The sequence below is a fragment of the Peromyscus maniculatus genome, chromosome 5 (genome assembly GCF_049852395.1).
Source record: "Peromyscus maniculatus bairdii isolate BWxNUB_F1_BW_parent chromosome 5, HU_Pman_BW_mat_3.1, whole genome shotgun sequence".
NCBI lineage: Eukaryota > Metazoa > Chordata > Mammalia > Rodentia > Cricetidae > Peromyscus > Peromyscus maniculatus.
The window spans coordinates 143,205,158-143,227,703 of record NC_134856.1 but is presented as its reverse complement, the minus strand read 5'-3'; the positions used below and the strand labels follow the sequence as shown (position 1 = coordinate 143,227,703).

The window sequence follows — 22,546 nt, the reverse complement described above, 5'->3', positions numbered from 1 at the left end:
GAAGGATGCTAAGTGCTTAGCATGTATTTAGAAAAGGAAAGTTGAACAAAAGATTTCCCAAAATATAGCATAACTATAGATCCTAACAACCAGCCCCAGATCTACTCATGCAGAGTAGGAGCAGGCTGAGCCTAAGAACTTTAACTTGGCTCCTGAGTGATCCTGATAACCAGTGGTCTCTGACCCAAGCTTTGGGGGCTATTCTTCTAGTAGGCATCTCTTCTCTCTTTAACAAATAACTTTGAACCACTCACTACCAACTCCATCTCTCTTTTCTTGTTTGTGGTTGGGTCTGGTTCATAGCCATAGTCTGCTTGGAGCTTATTATGATACAGAGCAAGATGGCCCCCCAGTGTGCAGCAACATCCTGCCTCTGCCCCCTTTTGGGATCACAGGAATGTGCTACCATGCCTAGTTCTTCACCTTTCCAAAGCTTGTTGCCCTGGCTTCCTTTTCCTTCTGCCTCAAAAGGCACAGCAGATTTATTTTAGTTTACTAAACAAATACTAGATTTCTTTACACCGGTGCCACATGTCTGAATGTATCTGCATCAATTTGGCCTAGTTTAGAATTTTCATTTTTCTTTCCCCAAGCAAAAAGGTCCTCTAATGTTCTTCAACCAAGAAGGCCACTCTCACATGAATCATACATAAGTTCTATGAGCTCCCTTTAAAAAATGCATGTTCAGTTGAGAAGCAGCTCAGGGGTGAGGCACACAACCAGCACGCATGAAGCCTTGGATTTGGGCCCTGCCAGCGCAAGTCCACCTGCACAGGCATAATGTTTAGTCTGAGGTCCTGAAAGACACAGACCTTTGGTTTCACTCCATTACCAAAGTCTTTGGGCACTACAAAATTGGCATTTCAATCAGTTGGCCATACTTATTCACTTCTAATGCATATGTATGTATACATGCAGGTGTGGATGCATGTATGTGCATAAACCTGTCTGTGGAGGGCTGGGGCCATCCTCATGAAGGCAGTTACCCTCCTTTGATACAGGGCCTCTCACTGGCCTGAAGCTTATCAATTAGGCTAGACTGTCTGGCTCCCATACCTCCTTTAAAGACTCCTGTGTAGATGGACGAGTCCCATCCCACCCCATGTGCTCTCTGGCTACATACTATTGGTCAGATAGTTAATGCTACTTTTAAAGTGTTTGTATAAATGAACAAGTCTAGACATGAAAGTTCAAAGTTGAAAGCCAAGGGACAAGAGTCAGTCTAACTGACTCTTCCTCCCTCTCCACTGAATCACTTCATCCTGTTGAGGAGAAAGTGTAACCCTTCACCCAGGGAGTTATCTTTCCAATAGGACTGCTGGACCACCTGGCCATGCTGTGGAATTACCACTCAAGCAATTGTTACACCATCAAAAGCTTCTGGTGACTCCTGAATCTTGTTGAGACCTCCCTGCATCATTTTCAAGTCCCCATGTGATCTGTTGTGTCCTGCCTTACTGTCCCCCTTGGCAGATATTGCTCTCTCTACATAACAAGCCACCATACACCTGTTCCTAACAGAGGCTGGAAAGATCACTCTAAAACACAGACACATCACCCTGTGGATCCCATCAGTAATTGAAAAGCAATTTACTCTTCTGTCACTGGTGCAGAACCACCATGGTACAAGTGGTCTTGGGAGGGGCTGAGAGTGAGTGTGTGGCTGACTAGAAAAGGTGACTCCCGTCACTCTTTTAGCAAGAAAGGAGTTTGCTCCTAGAGCCAGACATGATCCCTGTGCTGGCTCTGACACAAGCTCATCACAGCTTTTGATCACCTACCATAGCTCACATGGGCACATCAGTCCCCACCCACAGTGACCTTCCTGCCTTCCACCTCAACCCACCTGCCCTTCAGAAGCAGCTTCCAGTTTCACTGTAGTCTCTTTGCTTCTCTAGCAGGGAGTGACACGCCCACACAATCTCTAAAGCTAGCTTTTGGGCTGCTTTCTGCTGTGGGTTGATTGTGCATATACTCTTCCCTACTGAACTCATAGCACCTTCTCTTATCTTTCCTCCATCCACAGCACCTCATGAAGAATGGACGCCTGGGCACAGGAAAGGAGGTGGGATGGGAGGGCTTATTTCAGCAAAGACGGTGCTTCCTACTACATTGTGGAGGCCTGTGTCAGGATGGATCCTGGAGCAAAGCACACCAACCCCTTCCACTGTCAGAAAGGGCCAGAATGGATTCTTGAACAGTGCACAATGTCAATGCCTGCCCCTCTGCAAGATGGAAGAGTGAACTCCTCCTTTGTTTATTCCTCACTTATTCCACTAGACACGACTTTCAAGGTTTTTGGACTAAGTACTTAGCATCATTTAGGACCAAAAACTATACTCAGAATATATATATATATTCTGTATGCTGTGAATGTGTTGCTCTGATTGGTTGATAAATAAAATGCTGATTGGCCAGTAGCCAGGCAGGAAGTATAGGCAGGATAAGCAGAGAGAAGAATTCTGAGAAGAGGAAGGCTGAGTCAGGAGAGACACCAGGGAGCCGCCAAAGGAGCAGCATGTAATGGCACACAGGTAAAGCCACGGAACATGTGGCAGCATATAGATTAACAGAAATGGGCTGAATTTAAGTGTAAGAGCTAGTCAGTAGTTAGCCTAAGCTAATGGCCAAGCAGTTTTAATTAATATAAACGTCTGAGTGATTATTTTATAAGTGGCTGTGGGACTGCTGGGACTTGGCAGGACCCAGAGAGAAACTTTCCAGCTATACTCCACAGGATTAAAATGTTGTGCGGCTGGCTTGAATGACCTTTATTGGGTTAAAGATTTTCTAGAAATTTGGAATTTGTCAAAAAATTAGAGGTGAGCTTTGATGTGGGAAGACTCATGTCACTTCTCAGGTTGATGTCATAAACCTCCAGTATCTCAGAGTGACTGTGCTGGAGGTGAGAACCACCACAGCAAAATGAATTCATTTGTGCAGGCCCTTATCTGGGGCAACTGGTGTCCTCACAAGAGGAGGAGATAGGGATGGAAGAATGAGTGTGCATGCATGCATACTTATACACATGCATCCACACATGCACACTTACACACATGCATCCACACATGCACACTTATACACATGCATCCACACATGCACACTTATACACATGCATCCACACATGCACACATTGGGGAGGGGGGTCTGCAATGCAAGTAGAGGCCTCAGAAGAAGCCAACGGTATAACCTTAGATTTCCAACTTTCAAAACCGTAAGAAAATCAAACTGTTGTTAAAGCTGCCCTGCCTGTAGTACTTAGTTACAGCATCCTAGCAAATGAATTTGAGTACTGAACTATAAAGGGCAAAATTAAAGAAAATTGGGCTAAAAATGAAAAGGTAACTCTGCTGAGCAGCACAGCAATTTGAAGAGGCTATGCAAAGAGCCAGGCACCTCAATGGACAGCGCGTGGCTGCCATGAGTCATGCGCATTTCAGATGCTGCCTGAAGCAAGCCAGAGAGCTCACTCAGTATATCTTTAAGGAGCCTTGACAAGATGTTCAGTCACAAAGTGACTAAACAAAATGACAGTGAACTTATCCAGACACACAAGTAGACCGTGCCATGGGCACCTCCATATGAATATGATAGAAATTTAATTTGATGAAAATTTCAAAATAGTCTCAATTTTCTTGATTGACTATTAAGTGTAGAATTTTTATAAATGCCCTAGGATTAAATATTCTAATAGCCTCTACTATTATGTGGAAAACATTATATGAGCATGCTATAAGAAGCCTACAAGTCATCCTTCTGAGAAACCAGCTGGCATTTTCTACACAGAAAATCCATCCTTGGCTACAAGAACACAAAACCTCTGCAGCAGACCTGACTGCCTTTCCTTACTTCTGTGACTTCAGCATTTCTCCTGTAGGGCCTCCATCTTCCATTATTGGCTTATGTGACCTTTGGCAACTTCTAGATGTTTGCTTGGAAAAGAAGTGGCATTTCCCCAAGATGACAAAATAACCTTCTGTTCTCAGTTCTGGAATTCAGGCCAGTGTGGGAATTCAGGAGGATCTCTGCCTGTTTCCAGGACATATAATGTAATTGACCTGCCAGTCATCTCACTGTCCTCTGTGCTGCCCTTTGTTGTTGTTGTTGTTGTTGTTGTTGTTGATTCTGATTCACTGCTGGGTACATTCTTCTGAGAAGGTGTAGGTGCAGATGGATCTGAGGTTCACCTAACTTAGTGTGAGGACTTGTTCAGATCCCTAGGAACAAGTTGACTAGGAGCAGAAATTGAGAACAGAAACAAAGTGGGAATTAGTTCCTATCTTTGAGAGGCCTGCTTGAACTTGGCAGTCCAACTCTGTACCTGTGGATTGAAATAAACTATGGACAAGCAACAGAGACCTGTGTTAGCCATCTCCACTTTGACTTTGTTCACTCAAGTCTACTACGTGGATGACTTTAAGGTATGATGACTTATATGTTAATCTAACTAACAGCTGCAGAACAGTTCTGCTCAGCAGGACACACACAGGCCACAAGAACACTTCTGCTCAACACCACACACACAAGCCATGAGAACAGTTCTGCTCAACACCATACTCACAGGTCATGAGAACAGTTCTACTCAACACACACAGGCCATGGGAACACATCTACTCAACACCACATATACAGGCCATAAGGATAGTTTTTCTCAGCAGGATACATAGGCTATGAGAACAGTTTTGCTCAGCAGGACACACACAGACCACACACATCAGTTAAAGCTTCTCAGCTGCAGGGGTGAGGAGATGTAAAAAGCTGAGCATGGAGGCAAGGATCTGTTATCCCAGTGCTGGGGCGGAGGTGGGGGCAGGTGGAGACAAGAGGATCTCAGGAGTTTGGTGGGCAGCTAGTCTAGTCAACTGATGAACTCCAGGTTCAGTGAGCTCTTGCAGAAGACTGAAGTTCAATTCCCAGCACCCATGTTGGATGGTGCAATACAGACAATAACTTTAGCTCCTGGTGATTTCACGCCAGTGTACATGAGTGCACACACACACACACACACACACACACACACACACACACACACACACTCATATATACATACACAAACAAAAATAAGTCTCTAAAAAAATCAGGTGGAGAGTGTTAGAAGATGATACTAGGTGTCAACCTTTGGCTACTATAGTTGCATGCACAGGCACCCCCCCCACACACACATGTGTATATACACATACACATCATATACAAAGAAGCATTTTTTTTAGTTGTTAATTTTTTTAGCTGTAATTTTGTGATTTTTTTTTCAGCCAGAGACTTGCTATGTAGTCTACACTCAGCTAAAACATACATGATCTTCCTTGTTCCAGGGCTGCAGTTATAGGCATGCCCCATGACACTCAATGCAGTTGCTACATCTTAAAAGTAAGGCATAGCAGATAAAGTTTTAATAGGTTAGTTCATCTTACAGTATCTGAAGGACTGGTCCATTACCCCTGTGGGCATAAAACCTAGAGACACTTCAGCCCCTTATGTAAAGTGGTGCAGGTACAGCACATGGTCTTTCAGCTGTCTCCAGGTTGTTCAAAACCTAGCAGAGGGCACACTCCTGCTCCAGGAGGTCTGTAGGTATTCAGTTCAGAGATGGTTTCTTTTAAAAATACTTTGACCTGTAACTGACTGAACTTGTGTAGAACCCAAAAATATGGGCACCAACTATACATGTGTGGCTAACATGCACTCAAACACTACATTTCAATATGTGGCTGAATTTTTAAAATTAAATGTTTTACTTCAGTTTTCTTTTTTCTTCCTTCCTTCCTTCCTTTCCTCCTCCTCCTCTTCTTCGTCTTCTTTATTGGTATGAGGCATTTTAATCTGATGTTTTTGCAAATTTTATCTCTACCCAGGTACTAGTTTTAATCATAAATGCTTGGTTTATATTTTTATTTCATAAAATCTACAGTTGAAAAGTAGATTCATTATTATACCTGAAATGTGTCAAACAACAATAGATTTATTAGCTTTTAAATTTAGACATATTTAATTAAGATTAGACTTAAGGTTCGGCCACTCATGCCAAGTGCTGGCACAGGCCTGCAACCCCACACTCAGGAGGCAAACCGGCAGGGTCTGTGTGGCCCAGGCCAGCCTGGGCTACATGGCAAGTTTTAGCTCAGCTTGGACTATGCAATAGGACCTTGTCTCAATAACTAACTAAATAAAGTTTAGGAGTGTGGGTATGCTAGATACAGTTCAAGTGCTTGATGCTGTGCATTGCCAGTCACTGCTCTATCAGACAGTGCGCCCCTGAGCATCAAAAGGGGCTCAGCAGAAGAATGGAAACATGCTCAACACAGTGAGTAATGTGGGGGTGACCAGATGTAACACCTCTTCCTGGGAGACAGCTTGAGACACACACACAAATAGCAACAACATAAAGCCAGTTACGATGGATACTGACAGAAGACAGACGATGGAGAGATTGAAAAGAGCATGTGTAAAAGAGACTGATGTTTGGAGTCTGGCGGTTATGGTTGCCCATATATGCCCAGAAGGGTGGGGCAAAAAGTTCTAACAGGATAGCCTTGGGCAGTATGGAAAGCATCAACCAGCATGCCAGAGAGCATTTTTAGAACATTGCCAATAAAGAGAGTTTCACTGAGGATGGATTTGAACTGTTTTGGGAAAACTCACTTGATATTGATGTGGACGACAGACAGACAGGCAGAAAGGAGTTTGGCTGCTACCTGACCAATTAGCAACTGCACTAGCCCAGGCAAAACGCAAGGAGGAAAGAGTGCAGGTTCTGGGGAATAGGATTGTGGATTTGCTTACGCAGGGACCTCAGTACTTGACAAGTTCCAGGAGGATCTGAAGAATGAGAGGAGAGTTCAGAGGCTCTGTAGCAATTAAACCAAGGAGAACAAAGAGACTGGATGGAGAAATGCCATCTCTAGTGCTCTGTACAGAAATGTCATAACGAAGGTTAAAACATGACTATTTGGGTGAGGGGGGCCTTAGGGCAGACATGAAAAGAGACAAGCATGTATGGCATTGATTGAGTATGCCAACCAAGCATCTGGACAATGGTGTGATGGCAGTCAGCAGTCTTCACTCTGCCTGGGGTCTAACAAAAATGGGACTGAGATGGCTGTATGTACACACTAAGACACTGTATAGAAGGTCTGTGTATCCTCAGGAGGGTTCTGGAACCAATCCCTGGTGGACACCAGGAGAGAGCTGTATACTATTCCAACATGAAGTTGGGGAGCTGACAAAATTTAGTCTGGTACCATCTCTCAGGAAGCCGCACAGCCATCAACACTTGCTCTTCAGCTTATACCAAAGGAAAAAGGAAAGTAATGAAGATATACTGTCTAAAAACTCTTAGAATAAAATTCTAGTTTATTTTTTAAAGGCTGAACACCTACTACACAGCACAGAAAGCAGGTGTCAGCAGGCCTGGATCCCCACTGAGACTGACATAGCAGTAGATCCACAGTTCAGACTTTGCTTCTGGTTGGCCTTGCTAGAGCTAACTGTTTTTCGTTTACAAATGGTAGAGAGCATACCCACCATGCACAGGGCCCTAAGTTCCACCTCTTGTATCTCAAAACCAAACAAAAAAGGTAGAGAAAGCACAAAATACGTACTTACATATTGTGAATAATGGCTGAAAAGATGTATACCAAAGCGTATACATCTCTAGATGCCAGCCACAGTGGTACCCACTTGGAACCCCAGCACTTAGGAAGTACTGAAGGGAGGATGGGACAGCCTCAACTATGAGAAAGTCCAAGGCCAGCGTGGGCTATATGAGACCCTGCCTCAAAGACTACAGCAAAGGAAAATAAGTCACCTCTGGGTCATTTTAATTTTCTTATTTATAGTCTTTTTATATTCTAAAATATAAAATGTGCAATGGTTTCATAGAAAAATTGTCATAAAAGGCAATAAGACCGAGGACATAGACAATTTCAGTCTTTGTAAGTTCAAAGGTTACAGGGCTGAGGTATTCTTTAAAGAGGTTGGCTCCAATTCTTTGTCTCTGTGGGTCTCGTGCCTACTTCAGCTGTTCCTGAAGCTAGGTCCATTACTTTGTTTTTATGATTTCTGTTCAGCATAACCATAAAGGAAAGTTGAGGCAGACCTTCCCGAGAAGACAAAAAGCCTCTGCAGCCTGTGGGATGGAAACTTCATAAGAGAACGTGGGTCTCTGTCATCAGAGAGTTCAAATGCTGGAGGACAGAAATTCTGAAGAGAACAAAGAGCAGAGAGCCTGCCAGTGGTGTTCTGTCACTCCAGGGCAGGCACGCTAGTAACTTTATACTGTAACGACGGGATGAAGAACAAGGTGTCCCATTCACTCTGCGCTCCTGCCACCGCAGGGTCTCAGGCCCTGCCAAGCATTTCACTGAAGTGGAAACAAAAAGAAACTTACAAGGAGTGTGAAAGGGACTGAGAGCAGGTAGATCACCAGTAGCCACATAAATAACCAGAGAACTGGGTGGGGGAAGAGGGGGGTGATGAAAAGACACCCTGTGATCACTCACCAGCCAAACTTATGCACTACATCAGGCCTGTTTCTGTCTGCTGCTGTTGTTTTTACTGAACAGTCATGCACTCAGGCAAATGCCAGTGGGCCTTACAGATGAGTTATAGCTGCTAAGCCTCATTGCACCTGGCCGTTTCGACAGCCGGTTTCATCAGCTCAAGGTAGAAAGTCTGTCTATGCTAAGCTGTCACTAATGCAACTAGAACTTTGGAAGAAAAGGTTAATCTCAGAGGCCCATCTCACTCTTCCTTATTCCTTTCTGCAGTTTGTAAGAAGCAACCTCCCCTGCTGCCGCTAAGAGGAGGGTCAGCCCAGCCTCATACTTCACCTGGGGCAGCCTGCTTCTGGGCACGCACTGCTCGGGGTTCAGGACTTTCCTTCCCTCCTGGCTAGCTGATGCAAAGAAAGAGGCTTGTTCTAGAGCAGGGAACTGGGGTTGGCTGAGCTGCCGACTCGGCCCAGCTTTCAGCCAGACCAAGAATGCCTAGGAGCCTTCCAAAGGCTGGCGTAGGCCCACAAAGCAAACTCCACAGAGACCGCCAGACACGCCCCCATCTAAAACACTGCAGGGTGAGGCTGGTTCTCAGCGTCCTCTTGTTTGGAAGTTACCTTCTTAGAAACCACAGGCTCTCGTGACATACCTGACCTTAAAGTGCTGCCGTCCAGGCCCCATGCTGCCTCACCTCTCCGGTTTTGTTTAGTTTTTATTTCTTTTTTGGTTCCCAGAGAGATTGAACCAAACAAGTAACTGAGCGGGTGGTGTCCATTTCTGAACTGAAGGCAGTGTCTCCCAGTGAGCTAATGGTGCCTGGTAGTAACATTTCTCCTTGTTTGAAGGCTATTTGAACACCTTCCACTGCATTTCGTGGGTCACAGACATTCATAGACATCCAGACACTTCCAAGCAGAAGCTCATACAACCAGCCACAAAACCAGAAATAAGCAGGCTACAGGGACTGGCTTGCCTGAATGTGGGGCCAAATTTTCACTGCCACAAGGGTCTGTCCACAGCCACCAAGGCCTACTACAACAATAGGCCTGGTCCTTAGCCCAGCATTCTGGCTAGGGAGGAGCCGGAATCCAGGAGCCTGGATTACCCAATAGGTTCTAGAAGCATGGACCTGGGCAATAAGCAGCCCCTCTACTCTAGGCTAGGTGTTCCCCTAGGGCTGGTAAAGACTTCTTTCTCACAGCTACCTATGATCTGAAAGGGGTGGGGGAAACTGAGTCCAGGTCCCCAAGACAAAGCAATGACTAAATGCGTAGAGAAGTGGCCTGATGCAGGCCCTTAGGTATACTAGGGAGAAAGCTGAAAGGCAGGGATTGGAAGGAAAACAAGTATCATGGTTGGGTAAAAGCTATAGTAAACCAGATTGCCTGTTTGGCTATACCCAAGACCCAACTGGAAGCCTCCTGCTTAACCCACTGCAGGTATTAAACTGTTGCTTGGAGACTCCATCCAAAATACCTAGCATGCTTTGGATGACCTCACTTAACACACAATACAGTGACCCCTGTCACATCCACCTACACCCCACAGTACTCAAGCCAGTGGCTACTGGGAGTCAGCACTTTCATAGACATATTTAAAACATCACACTCTGGGCTGAGAAGCTAACAGCAAGCTTTACTCTGTTCCCAAAATAGTTATTTCAGGTACCTTGGGTATTCCAGAACACTCAAGCCAATCACGGACGATGTTCTCAACAGACAGGCCGAGCCTTCAGAAACAAAACAAGAACCGAATGGTTAAATACTTCAGAGCACACATGGCCAGGACATGGCTAAGTACTCGGGCAGCGGAGGAACCCACCACATCAGGGTGATCTCTCCAGGAAACAGGAACATCTATACATGGAAACTGTAGACTCACAGGCACATAGCTTTGAGGTGACCTTTAGGAGGACCAGGAATGTTCCTAGACTGCCTGCCTGCTAGAGGAGGTGAGGCAAGCATGGCCACACGTCTGTGAACGAGACAGTAACACAGGCTACAAGAACATGGCACACTGTGCTCAGCCCACCTGTCTGTTTTCCGGGTAGGACCACATCAAATCTCTCTGTGCAATATTATGAATGCTTGTTACATTGGCTGAGATTGTTTTGCTTTCTTGCTCTGCTGACTTCATGAGCTTATAAAATCACTAAATATCTGGGATACCAGTGGCTGCCGGTCTTCCTTCAGCAAACGCACCTCCCTTCACCCCCTCCAGACAATTCCTGCCCATGCCCAGTATCTCTGCTCACTGGCCCTAAGCCAGGAAGAAGGCAGCCTGCCCCCTTGGGTACCCCTGTCACTCCCCGTCCTCAACTTGAACAGTGTCTTAGCACACTTGGGACCGAATGATTTGGTTACATCACTTTTACTGCCTCCTTGAAGGATGGAAGCTCTCTAGCTACCAATCCCAGCACTCACCATGTTCCTGGTAGGAAAGCAGGTTTCTGTAGAGATACTTTTATATGAATGAATGAATGAATGAATGAATGAATGAATGAATGCATGCACATTTCTTGGGGCAAGGAGATAGTTCTGCAGGTAAAGCCTCTGCTATTCAAGCCTGTTAACCAAGTTCCGTCCTAGAACCACATATAAGGCTTGTTGTGGCAGCACGCCATCTGGAATGCCAGAACTCCTCTCATGGGAAGGGGAGACAGGACAGCTGCTTTGAAATCTGTGGGCCAGCTAGCAGAAAACAAGAGACACCCTGCTTTAGCAAGGTGGAAGTTGAGAACTGACTCTCCAAAGTTGTCTTCTGGCAACCACGCACAGGCATATGAACACACACAGGCACAAAAATAAATTTAAGCATCAAAGAAACTCCCCTCTACAATTTCTCTATTGACAACAGAAGTTGTAGAAATATACAATATAATAGAAGGCCAAGTGTGGTCCACATGGGCTTTTGGTTGGGACTCAGCTTTCAGTGGGCTGGGGAAACAGCACCTACTAGGGAAGAAATAGGTTATGCAGGGAGAGGGTCTACAGCCAGTGTTTCTCTATAGGACCAGTAGGCAGAAGACGGGGAGAGAACCTAAGTCAGAGGGACTACCTCTTCAGGTCTTCCTGGTCTTCAGAATCAGCAGAATTTCTGAATACAGCTCATAAGAAAGCTGGGTGCCACCATCACTAGGCTGTTTCATCAGTTGCTACCATTTAGTAGTGTCAACCCAGAGCAAACAGCCAAGTGCTCTGTAAATTTTGGGCTCAGAGACATGGGTGTGGTAAAGGGAAGACACTGCTCTCCAGAGCATTTTTCAGGAGGACCACTGTCCTCCCTTGAGTTTGGAAGAAAGCCTGGAAACACTGTCAGTGGACTTGGCTGGCCAGACAAGACTAGAATGGTGGATCTGGCTGGCCACTCAGGTAAAAGCACCACAGAAGGTCCCAGAAGACAGGTCCCTGCTCCTCTTTCAGGCCTGGCAAGCTGATGTACACAGAATTGGCCCCAGTGCTCAAAGCCCAGGGCTGCTCAGGATGAGAACAGGAAATGGACCCTGTACCAAAGGAACTGTGTCCCAGAGGCAAGATCAATGGTAGGTAAGATGGGGACAGACTGCCTTTCTTTCAGACAAGAATAGGCCTTCCACTGAGTCATTTCACTTCATGTGTAAACAGAAATCAGTCTTATCGGCCAGCCTCACACATTTCAAGGGAAAATTAATAATGATGATGATAATAAATAATAAATAAAAAACATTATTTCTTTGGATGCATGTAAGAAGTGTCCTTCACTGGCTTCCTTTCTAGTCAGACATCTGTGGGCTACACGTCTGACATCTCAGTGACCCTTAAGAAAGCCAAAGCCAGAGGTACTTCTAAGACATGCTGTACCTGGCATCCAGGAAAACAGGTCCATAGGATAGGAAGAGAAGCAGCACTCAGAATGCTTAGAAGTAGCATGGATGATCAAAGGGCCTGACACAGTGGATGATCCGAGAGCTCACAGGAACGGGGATTACATGTCCTGAAAAGGCAATATCTGAGGGGTGACTTAATTGCCATTTTTGAGTGATTTTACAAAAGATGGTGAACAGATGTTGGCATCACCACAGAGCAGTAAATGCCAGGGCACAAACATCATTTCCTTGATGGAATTTCCACTGCAAGACCCTTCTCTCTGTGGTATAGAGGAGAGGCTGGGCACTGAAGACTGAGAAAGCAGGCGTGGAGCTAAGTCCTCAGGTGAGAAGGCTGAAGATTAGGCAAACATCTGTGTGAGGTAAGTCTCTGGTAGCGTTCTCATGCCCACCAGCTCAGGTGAAAACATCTCAGGGATTGAACTGTCTCTGAGGAATAGATGACAGGTGCCTCATAGAACGCCAGCAGCTTGCAGGTGTGTGGTGTGGAGGACCATCTCCTGGCTCAGGGAGGACAAGTGGGTTTAGGACATCAGAGGGGTCTGGAAAGGAGGCAGCACTTGAGCATGTAGTTGGAGCAGCTGCATCATCCTGCATGCTGAGATAGGGCCACTGGAAGTGGAGGAAGACAGAGTAAGAAGACCCAAGTGCCTGTCCCACAGAGACAAGGTAAAGATAGGACTTGGCCTAGCCAGTAGCACCCAGGATGGGGCGAGAGGAAACCACCATGGCTACAAAACAAGGCTTGAGGCAGGGAGACCACATGGCAGGCTGCTAATTTGCAGGCATGTGTGTAAGCATGCATACACGCACTCACTTTGGAGGCAGGGTCTCATAATGTAGCACAGGATGGCCTCAAACTCAAAATCCTCCTACTTCAGTCCCCTGAGTGGATGTGCTACCACTCCAATGCCAAGGGCATGGAGTGCTAGGGAAGGATATAGGGGGCTGAAAGATGGAGGGTGGACTCTGGACTCCATCAATCTCTGCAAGACAATGTTTTACAGAAAGCTTGAGACGACACTGTGCCCATCTACAGCCAACTCTGAGGGTTTGTTCACTGCCAAACAGTAAAGCAGATACTGTTGTCATATTCAGTATCTGCACACAAACTCTACGGTGGCACTAAAACAGAAAACGAGAACATCTCCAAGCACTGCCAAGTGAAGGCACAGAAGCAGCAGCTACCATTTATGCACCTACTATGTAAGAGCAGTGCAGACAAGATTTCACCTACACCTTAGAGAACAGCAAAGCACCAGCATTATTATGACTCACGTAGAGATGAACAAAATTCTGAGAGGTTAGGAAACTTAACTAAGGCCACACAGATGGTACTTGAAGAGCTGGGATTCAAATTTACGAAGTCCCACTTTCCTTCCCATGCTAAACTTGGGCCTCACGACGAATCGCTTGCCGCAGCAGTCTAGGTGCGTGCACAGAGCCTGCGCACCGGTGCCCAACACCGCTTTCCCTTCTCTCTAACACTTCCGATGCTGAAGGTGGCCTGCTTCCTGCTGTGGCTGCCCTGCTTGTCATCTCTTCAATAACATTTCTGAAGAGACTGAGAGGCCCTTTCAGGGCAGAGATGTGAGCACACGAGAGCTCTCTAGGCTACATTCAGGAGCAAAAACTGTTCTTCCTTAACTGGAAGGGAGCTCGAGTTTCAGATCACATTTCTCCAGAAAGATCTGAAGCATCTTATAACCATGATCACTTTGGTCCCTGCAATTGCTGTGTGAAGTGCGTGGCAACTTTTTGAGCAGGTGTTGAATCTACAGCTTAGGTAGACTCTGGTCAAAGTCAGTGTGTTAGGGGGATTTCTAAGGCCCTGGTGTTTGTGCAGACATCACACTGCACTAAGCCTGTCTGGGGAACTGTGGAATGTTAGACCATAAGAAGATGCATGGATTTACACCCTCCCCCTGAAAAGCAACCAAGCAAAGCCAAGCTTGAGGTGCTACAGGTGGCCTCATCTCCAAGGAAATGAGAGCCACCATATGAAAAGGCCTAATTTTCTGGGAAATAGAAAGGACCACATGTCTTCAGAGCAAAGAGAGCATCTATGCTGTTTTTGTTGTTCTGATCATTATTACTATGGACATGTGCATTGGTGACTAAGGGAAGAGCTGCCTGTCACAGTCGGATGGCAGTGTCTAAGCCAGTGGTGTATGTTGTCCTTTTGAGGTCTCGTGGCTTAAACAATCACAGCAGACAAGCAGAGGCATTTCCATGTAGCCAGGACCCAGGACAGACAGGAAATGACCCTTCTGCATGTCTTACCACTGTGAAAAGTGATTCTATCCAGATAGCTAGCTAACAGAACATAGACCAAGGCTGAATGCCCTTCATAACTGTACTAGGGCATTCATTCTTACCACCCTACGGCTGAGACCTGGTACTGGGAGCAGCAGGAAGTGCTGCCCACTGGCTGCTTGCTTGTGTGAACCACACTTCACAGGGGAGCCTGGAGTTTAAGTGGGTTATCTCCAGACCCTCTGGGCTATAAATATGGCTATACTTAGTTAATACAGATGGGAACAGAACACGCTGGCATCGCTGACATGATACTGCTTAGAAAAGTAAGCTGTGTTTAGAGCCTAGAAAGTGAACAAGTGATCTTCCCATGACATGGAAGTGAACAGATACAAGCACATGCTTGTGGGAGGATTGGCTGCACACACCTGGATGTGCTTGCTGTGGTGAGGAGAAGCAGCGACTGTACCTGTTCATGGGCCTATCAGCTTGCTGGTGATTCAATGTGATGCTGCTATCGTTCTTGGCTCACATTCTGCTGCTCCTTCCACAGCTCAGCACACAGTCACATCAGCTCTCACACAAAGCAAACAGCAGGCCTCAATAACTTGGAAAGCACAGGTACTAGACAGAGTTTGGAATGGAAATGTGCTTGTCCGGGAATACAACTTACATTCTACACAGGTTTTTAAACGTTGATAAGCCATGCTTTTCAACCCCTTCTCTATACGTGGAAGCAAACTATGCGTCTTAGCTTTCCATGGTATTACTCGTCTTCTTGATCAAAACAAGGCATCTGTGCTCAGACAGTTAATGAAGACTGCTGATGAGGCATGGCAAGTAAGTGCTCCCTGCTCCGTGGGGGAGGAAGAACAAGGGGTCTAAACAAACACATGAACATGCACACACAAACACCATAATTGACGGCCAGAATTAATCAGTAACTGTGGCTGACACCAGAACCCGGGAGCCAAGGCTGCTGGACCAACTATTCCCTAGCAGGGCATAGCTTTTTGGCAGGGGGAGGATGGTGCACCTGTCTGGATGGCCTCCTGAGTGCTTTACTTTGCCCTCATCTCCTTTCCCTCCATCCTGATTCTAGGGACAAGCAGCCGCCCACTGCACTTCAGAATGTGGCTTAGTGACCAAGAAAAGCCAGACTCATACCAGGTTCCTCTACTCAACGTCACAACTAATCACTCATTTATAACTGTGGCACTCCTCAAACCAAACAACCCATGGCTCTGTTCACTGCTTCAAAGCCCACTGCCATTGTACCCATTACTGAAACAACCCCAGTTCTCAAGATTTCTTGACTCAAATGCTCTAGTGGTTTCCAATGGACCTCTGGCTTCTAGCCCTCCCATCCCCCTTCCCTTCCCCCACAATGCCTTGCCAGAGACATTTCCCAAGGCTGCAGTAGGCTCTGCCTTCAGGTCTCATTTCAAGTTGAAGGTTGATGAGTCTGCTGTCTGCGCCTCCAGGACCCAGAACCTCACAGAGCCCTACATACATGGATTCTAATGCCCCGTGCTGGTGATTATAATGATCCATATTTTTGGTGGTTGGCTAGGATCTCTTTGAAGGCTGGTATTGGATTTATTCTTCCCTGTCTCACATAGTCCAGCCTAAAGCCTGCTATAGGAGATGCTCCACAGAGTGTTAATACATTGAGGCAAGACAACAGTGAGAGGCAGCATGACACGGAGGCACTAGCCACTGTGACTGGCAAAGCCTTGCCTGCTCAGCATGGCTCAAGTGCCTAACAGATGTGCCAAAGGATCAGTTTGCAACTGGGGCCAAAGATTAGAGGCTCCAGGGGGTAGATGTGCAGTCTTTGGAGGCCCACATAAAATTAGTACAATATGCTGCATAGGTAATAGAGCAAGCCATCTGTTTGAGTAGGCAAACTAGATTTTGAGATTAGTTAGCCAGCAAGAAAATGTTTAAGTTTGAAAATATACTTTGTGAGGTAGACTTGCTGTAGGCAAGAGATTACTTTAACATTTAAGGAGAATTCTTAATGAGATTTAAGCCTGCTAGTAAAGCATGATCCCACTGGGAAAGGTGCCCATCAAAGAGATGCAGTGAGTGGTTGGCAGCCACATAGGGCATCGATGCTGGCCTAATCTCCACAACTACAACAAACGTCTCTTTGTGGGTCCAGTTGTTGCCTCAGTAAATATCCACAACAATAAAATCCAGGCCCTCAGAGCCAGAGGGCTCAGGGCATCCAAATGAACTCCATACTGCATCACGGAGATTAAAAGTAAGACAGATGTCCCAAACTAAAAGTGTACTGTGCTGTCTCACTGGAAACTGCTGTGTCTCTTCCCTAAGAACTTTGCCCCAAAGGAATGGACTTTGATAACCAACAGAAGAGGCCGTACACCACATCTATAAATTAATTTCTCTCTCCCACTCCCTCCCCACTTCTTCTGTTCTATGTCCTAAAAAAGGGCTTCTATGCTCTATCAGAGAACCTGAGCTATTGTCCTGAGGGCAGGTATAAAAAAAAGAACATTACTGGTACTGTAGTACAGCAGTCAGCCACATGCCTAGCATTGTGAGGCTGTGAGCTTAACATCCAGTTATGAGGGGAAATACGTAAACCTTCCAGGTTTATTCCTGAATAACAAATAACCACATCTGGGGTGATGTTTGCAGAAGAATCGCCACCTGTGCTGGGCGGTTTTATGTCAACTTGACACAAGCTAGAGTCATCTGAGAAGAGGAAACTTCAATTGAGAAAACGGTTCCTTAAGATCTGACTGCAGGCAAAACCTGTAAGGCATTTTCTTAGTGATTGATGTGGCAGGGCCCAGCCCATGGTGGGTGATGCCATCCCTGGGCTGCTGGTCCTCGATTCTATTAGAAAGCAGGCTGAGCAAGCCAGTCATCAGCACCCTTCCATGGCTTCTGCATCAGCTCCTGACTCCAGGTTCCTGCCCTGTTTGAGTTCCCATCCTGACTTCCTTCAATGATGAACAGTGATGTGGAAGTGTGAGCCAAATAAACCTTTTCCTCCCCAAGTGGTTCAGTCATGGTGTTTTATCACAGCAATGATAACTCACTTTATTTAGGATACCATCACAATATATCTACTTAAACAAACAAACAAATAACAACAAAATCAGGATGCTAAGCTGAAACATTTAAGGATCTTCCACACAAGGCTGTTCCTCAGCGCAGCCTCCTGACAAGCTGATTGTCTTGCCAAGTCACTGAAGCTGCAGGCCATCTTTGTGAATGAGCACAGAAGGGCAGGAGTCAAGGAATCTATCAAGTACATGGACTTTGCATGATGTACAGATTAGCTTCATATTTGTATGTTTCTGCTCTATTTAAAAAAAATAGTGTTTGTTCAGTAAGATGGCTTCATGGGTAAAGGTTCTGACTATGCTAGCCTGATGATCTGAGTTCAATCCCTGGAACTCACATTAAAGGTGGAAGGAAGATAATCCATTCCACAAAGTTGTTCTCAGACCACATCTCTGCTATGGGATGGTCCTTCTGCACACTGTGAATATGATTTTATCTCACCGGTTGATAATAAAAGTTGTTATTATGGTCTATGGCAAGACAGGATAAGGTTAGGCGGAAGAATCAAACTGGGACTCAGATGTAAGGAGCTGCCCAAGAAGCAGGATGCTGGAGGACTGGTAAGCCATGGACCACAAGGCAATAAACAGATGAATAGGAATGGGTTAATTTAAATGTAAGAGCTAGTTGATAATAAGCCTGAGCCATCAGTCAAACATTTATAATTAATATAAGCTTTTATGTGATCATTTGGGAAGTGGCTGCTGGGTATTTGGGGGTTGCCGGTGAGACAGAAACTCCCCTCCGATTACACATATGCACCTTTCTACATGTACCTGCACATAGAAATAAATCAGTATCAGGATTTAGTTCAGTGGCAGAGTGCTTGGTTAACAAGTATGAGCCCCTGTACTGAAAAGAAAGGCCACTACAGAACCAGGACTGACAGCAAGGCTTCTACCTGCTGAAGGAAGGACGGAAGGTGGGAGACAGCGATGTTTCAACGGGGGAAAATCCAGTATGCAGAAAAGCTTTCATGTCTTCACAGCATGTCATCTTCTGCACTTAGCCTGGTGGCACTAATGCCTCAGCCTTGAGACATCTAAGTTAGACTGCTTATCAGACAGACTCAGCAACATGCAAGTGGCTGGCTTTGCATGAATCTAAGATAATATTTGTGTCAAAGAATTCATGTCCACACTTGGAAATGTTTACATGCTTTAAAAACACAGCTAAGCCTTCATGCCAGAGAAAGAAAAGTAATGTCAGCCCATCAACAAAGAAACACTTTAATTGCTCAAGAAGTTCCTCTTTAATGTCTGGGTGTCAGTTTTGCTAATAGAAATTAGGCTTTTAGGTGTTTATGTTTAGGAGTTAGGACAGGGCATTAGAAGACCCACGGTGGAGGAATCTGGATCTGTAACAGAGGCTTTGGCTTTCTTGAATAGTCCTGTGAGACCAGGTCCCTGCAAATGACCACATCCAACCCTAAGTGTCAGGAAATTTGCACTGAGCACGGAAATGAGCAAGTCTCGGGATGAAGCCAGTCCCTGTGGGCTCACACACTGAGAAAAAAGCTACTTAACTTCTGGAAGCTCAACTCTGGAGTCAGACTGCCACATGGGGCCCCAAGGTCATATCAGTTTTCCTCTGTTGTTTCCTTGGTCAAACTGGGGTTTGACTGTCTGATAAGCAGTCTACCTTAGATGTCTCAAGGCTGATGCATTAGTGCCACCAGGCTAAGTGCAGAAGATCACATACAAAAGAGTATGTCAAAACAGGCTAAGTGCAGAAGATCACATACAAAAGAGTATTGTTCACCCAGGATGCTGCTCAGTTGGGTGAGTGCTTGTCTAGCATGCATGAGAGTTTGATCCATGGCATCACAGAAATTAGTCGTGGTGATGCACACCTGTATTTTGAGTGCTCAGGTGGTAGAAGCAGGAGGTTCAGAAGTTCAAAGCCACCCTCAGTTACATAGTGAGTTTGAGGTTAGCCTGCCATACATGAGATCCCAAGTGAGAGTGCTGTTCCAAAGATTGAGTGGCATAATAATCAATGTTGTTTTCTAATAATCTCCCTGATGGTGATTATGAGAACATTGAAGTCAGAGCTGATGACGATGCACATAGCTACTGTGTGCATTGCCGTGCACAGGACATGGATGTGTTTTAATGGGCACACCAACTGTCAACTGAGCACCTAGCTTAAACATGGATATCAGCCTTTTAACCCCCGCTAAAACACTGTCCACAAGGGTTCAAATGACTTCCTCCAAATTTTGGAATTAGAAGGTATGGTGGTTAGTTTTAACTGCCAGCTCTACACAGTCTAGAACCACTGAGGAAGACCCTCTCAGTGAGTGAGTGTCTACATCAGGCTGGCCTGTGGGCATATCGATAGGAGGCTCTTTCGACTGCCTTGATTGATGGGAGATAAGCTAGCTTGAAAGTAGGTGGCAGCATTACCTGGTTTGGGGCCCTAGATAGTGTAAAAAAGGCTAGCTGGATACTAAGCATAATGTTTAACATTCTTTCTGCCCTTGACTATGGATGTAATGTGACTAGCTGCTTGAAGCTCCCGCTGTCTTGGCTTTGCCACAATGACAGACTATAACTTGGAATTGTGACTGAAATTAATCCATTCTCCCAAGTCACTTTTTGTCAGGTATTTTATGAGACTAGGACAGGAGGCAGCAAAGCTGGCATGCCACCCCAGGCTCTTACTGCACCTCTGTGCCTCAGTTAAACAGTATGCCCTTACATAAAACCACACTGACTAGAGCCACCTCAACTTGTTCTCCTCTGTTATTTTATTTATCTACTTATTGTTTTAAGAAGTAGGTGGTCTAGGGTAGTAGTCCCTGACCTTCTCATAACAGCAAGCACTCCACTGTGGAGCCCTTTCCTCCAATCTTAGCCAGAGTGCTCTTGGCTAGCTTCCTTTTCCACATTTAAGGGCCCTGGGCTGTGCATGTTGCCGTGACTCCAGCCTGTGTTCTGGTCAAGCTATGACTCCACAAGCTGCACTGGGTTCCTGTACACAGAGAGGAAATCTTACTGTCTTAAGTTGTAGCAACAGGTCAAACAATGGCAGGATCTTTTCAACATTAAAAGTGAAATGGGGCTCTTAATTCCTGTACTGGTCCTCACCTTTTGTCTTCTGGAATGCTCTCCAATAGCATTTGAAGGAAATCCTGAAATAAGAAGAAAGCAAACCATGAAAGCTGTCCACCAGTAACCCCAACCATGCCAGCAACCAAGCATCAACTGTTCAATGCACCTAGGGTCCGATCACACATAAAAGAACTGCCCCTTACTTTCCCATGCACTCGCTATGAAGTCTCCCTCAACGCCTAGAGGTCCACAGCTCACCTGCCATTCACAGGCAGTGCTCTAGAAAGAGGCCAAACTCAACAGGGCAAGAACCAGCTGAGCTACAAAGATGGTCCCAGTCTGAAACTCAGTCCCTTCTCCTCTCCTGTGTCTGTGCAGCCACAGGACATCTACGGATGTGTGACAGTACCATGTCACGACTTACACCTTTTTCCCAAGCCACTTTCTTTTATTGTGGAAAATTTCAAATAAAAGCAAAGTAGAATAATTAACCACCCTGTTCAAATTACCCGAGCTAACCTGCCTTGTCCTATCCATTTTTCTCCCTTTTGAACTATTAAGAAATCCTGAATATTATATAATGTTATCCATAAATGCATGGTAAACCTCTCTAAAATAAAAGGACTCTGTCAGGAATAACCACAATATCACGGACCTAAAAGTTCAAATATGAACGCTTGCTCGTATTTAATTTGTATTTTTACCGTGGCCACCTTTCCCATCCAACTCTGGAATCCTCACCTGGTCTTCACCAGTGTTGTCAGGCATAGGCCACGTAGTTAAACTGGGAGGATAAACACACTAAGAATGACTGTTTACTTAAAGTTCAGACTTAACTGGGCTTTTCTGCTCTGTCTTTTTATTTGCTGAATGTAAACTCCAGCATAAGCTTCTCACCATCTGAATGTCAGATGGGTTGGAGGACACAAAAGAAGAAAAAAAGCAAGCACGAAGCGTAACATTTTTGCTATTAATGACATTAAACAACAAATAGGATCTTTATCTGGAGGGATTTTTCTTGTTTTCACTTTTACTTTTTTTATGCATAGGATCTTTTGCTATGTCAACATTACACGATTTCCTTTTAATACAGTAACGAACACAATTTTGTTTCTTGTTTTTCTAAGTTTGTATAGTCACTTTTGTTTTTGAGACAGTTTCTTCATTTGTAGCCCATGCTGATCCTCCAGATCAGCCTCCTGATGGCTGGGACCACATATAGATGTGAGCCACAACACCTGGCTATCCTTGAAGATTTAACAAAGAGAAAATAAACTTTTAAGGCACATGTAATAGCCCATGCCTGTGATCCTAGTACTCAGGAGGCAGAGGCAAGAGAATCGATTGGAGCTTGAGGTTAGCCATGTGAATCCCTGCTTTAAAAACAGTACAGTGCTCATATATGAAATTCACAAAAATAAATACATTAAAAAGGTTAAAAAGCAGTCTTTCAGCCCACGCCAGCACACACTACCAGAGCAGGGGATGGGAGGAGCAGTCCAGACCTTTGCAACACAGCAGGTCTGACGGCAAAGTTAAGTGAATGAATGCAGAGCGGCATGCATGGCAAGGTTCTCCTTTTCCATCACCACACTGAGTCCAGCCATCACTGAATGAGCAAAGCCAGCCTGCGGGCTTATGGGGGGCTGTCTTTCCAGAGGTGAAGAAGGTTCCTCAATAAAAGAACTAATGAAAGACCTCTCACACTGCTGTGACTAAATCCCTCACACAGACAACTTAATAGAGGAGAGGCTTGCTGTGGCGCATAATTTTTG

The 22,546-nt window shown here is 45.4% G+C and overlaps 1 protein-coding gene across 8 annotated transcripts in view; it reads right to left on the bottom strand.

The window, feature by feature from the left end:
- Positions 1-22,546, bottom strand: part of Aopep (aminopeptidase O (putative)) — a 262,328-nt gene that overhangs the window by 81,669 nt on the left and 158,113 nt on the right. For 7 of the 8 annotated variants that reach the window (XR_013051708.1, XR_013051709.1, XM_042278615.2 and 4 more), the window contains 2 exons: positions 20,808-20,851; positions 10,161-10,221 (listed from right to left, as the gene is read on the bottom strand). Coding sequence is in view for 5 of the 8 variants with exons in the window: in XM_042278615.2 (XP_042134549.1) it covers positions 10,161-10,221; positions 20,808-20,851 (105 nt within the window). In the remaining 3 variants the exon portion in view is untranslated. The remainder of the gene's footprint in view (positions 1-10,160; positions 10,222-20,807; positions 20,852-22,546) is intronic. The other variant, XR_013051710.1, reaches the window with a different exon arrangement.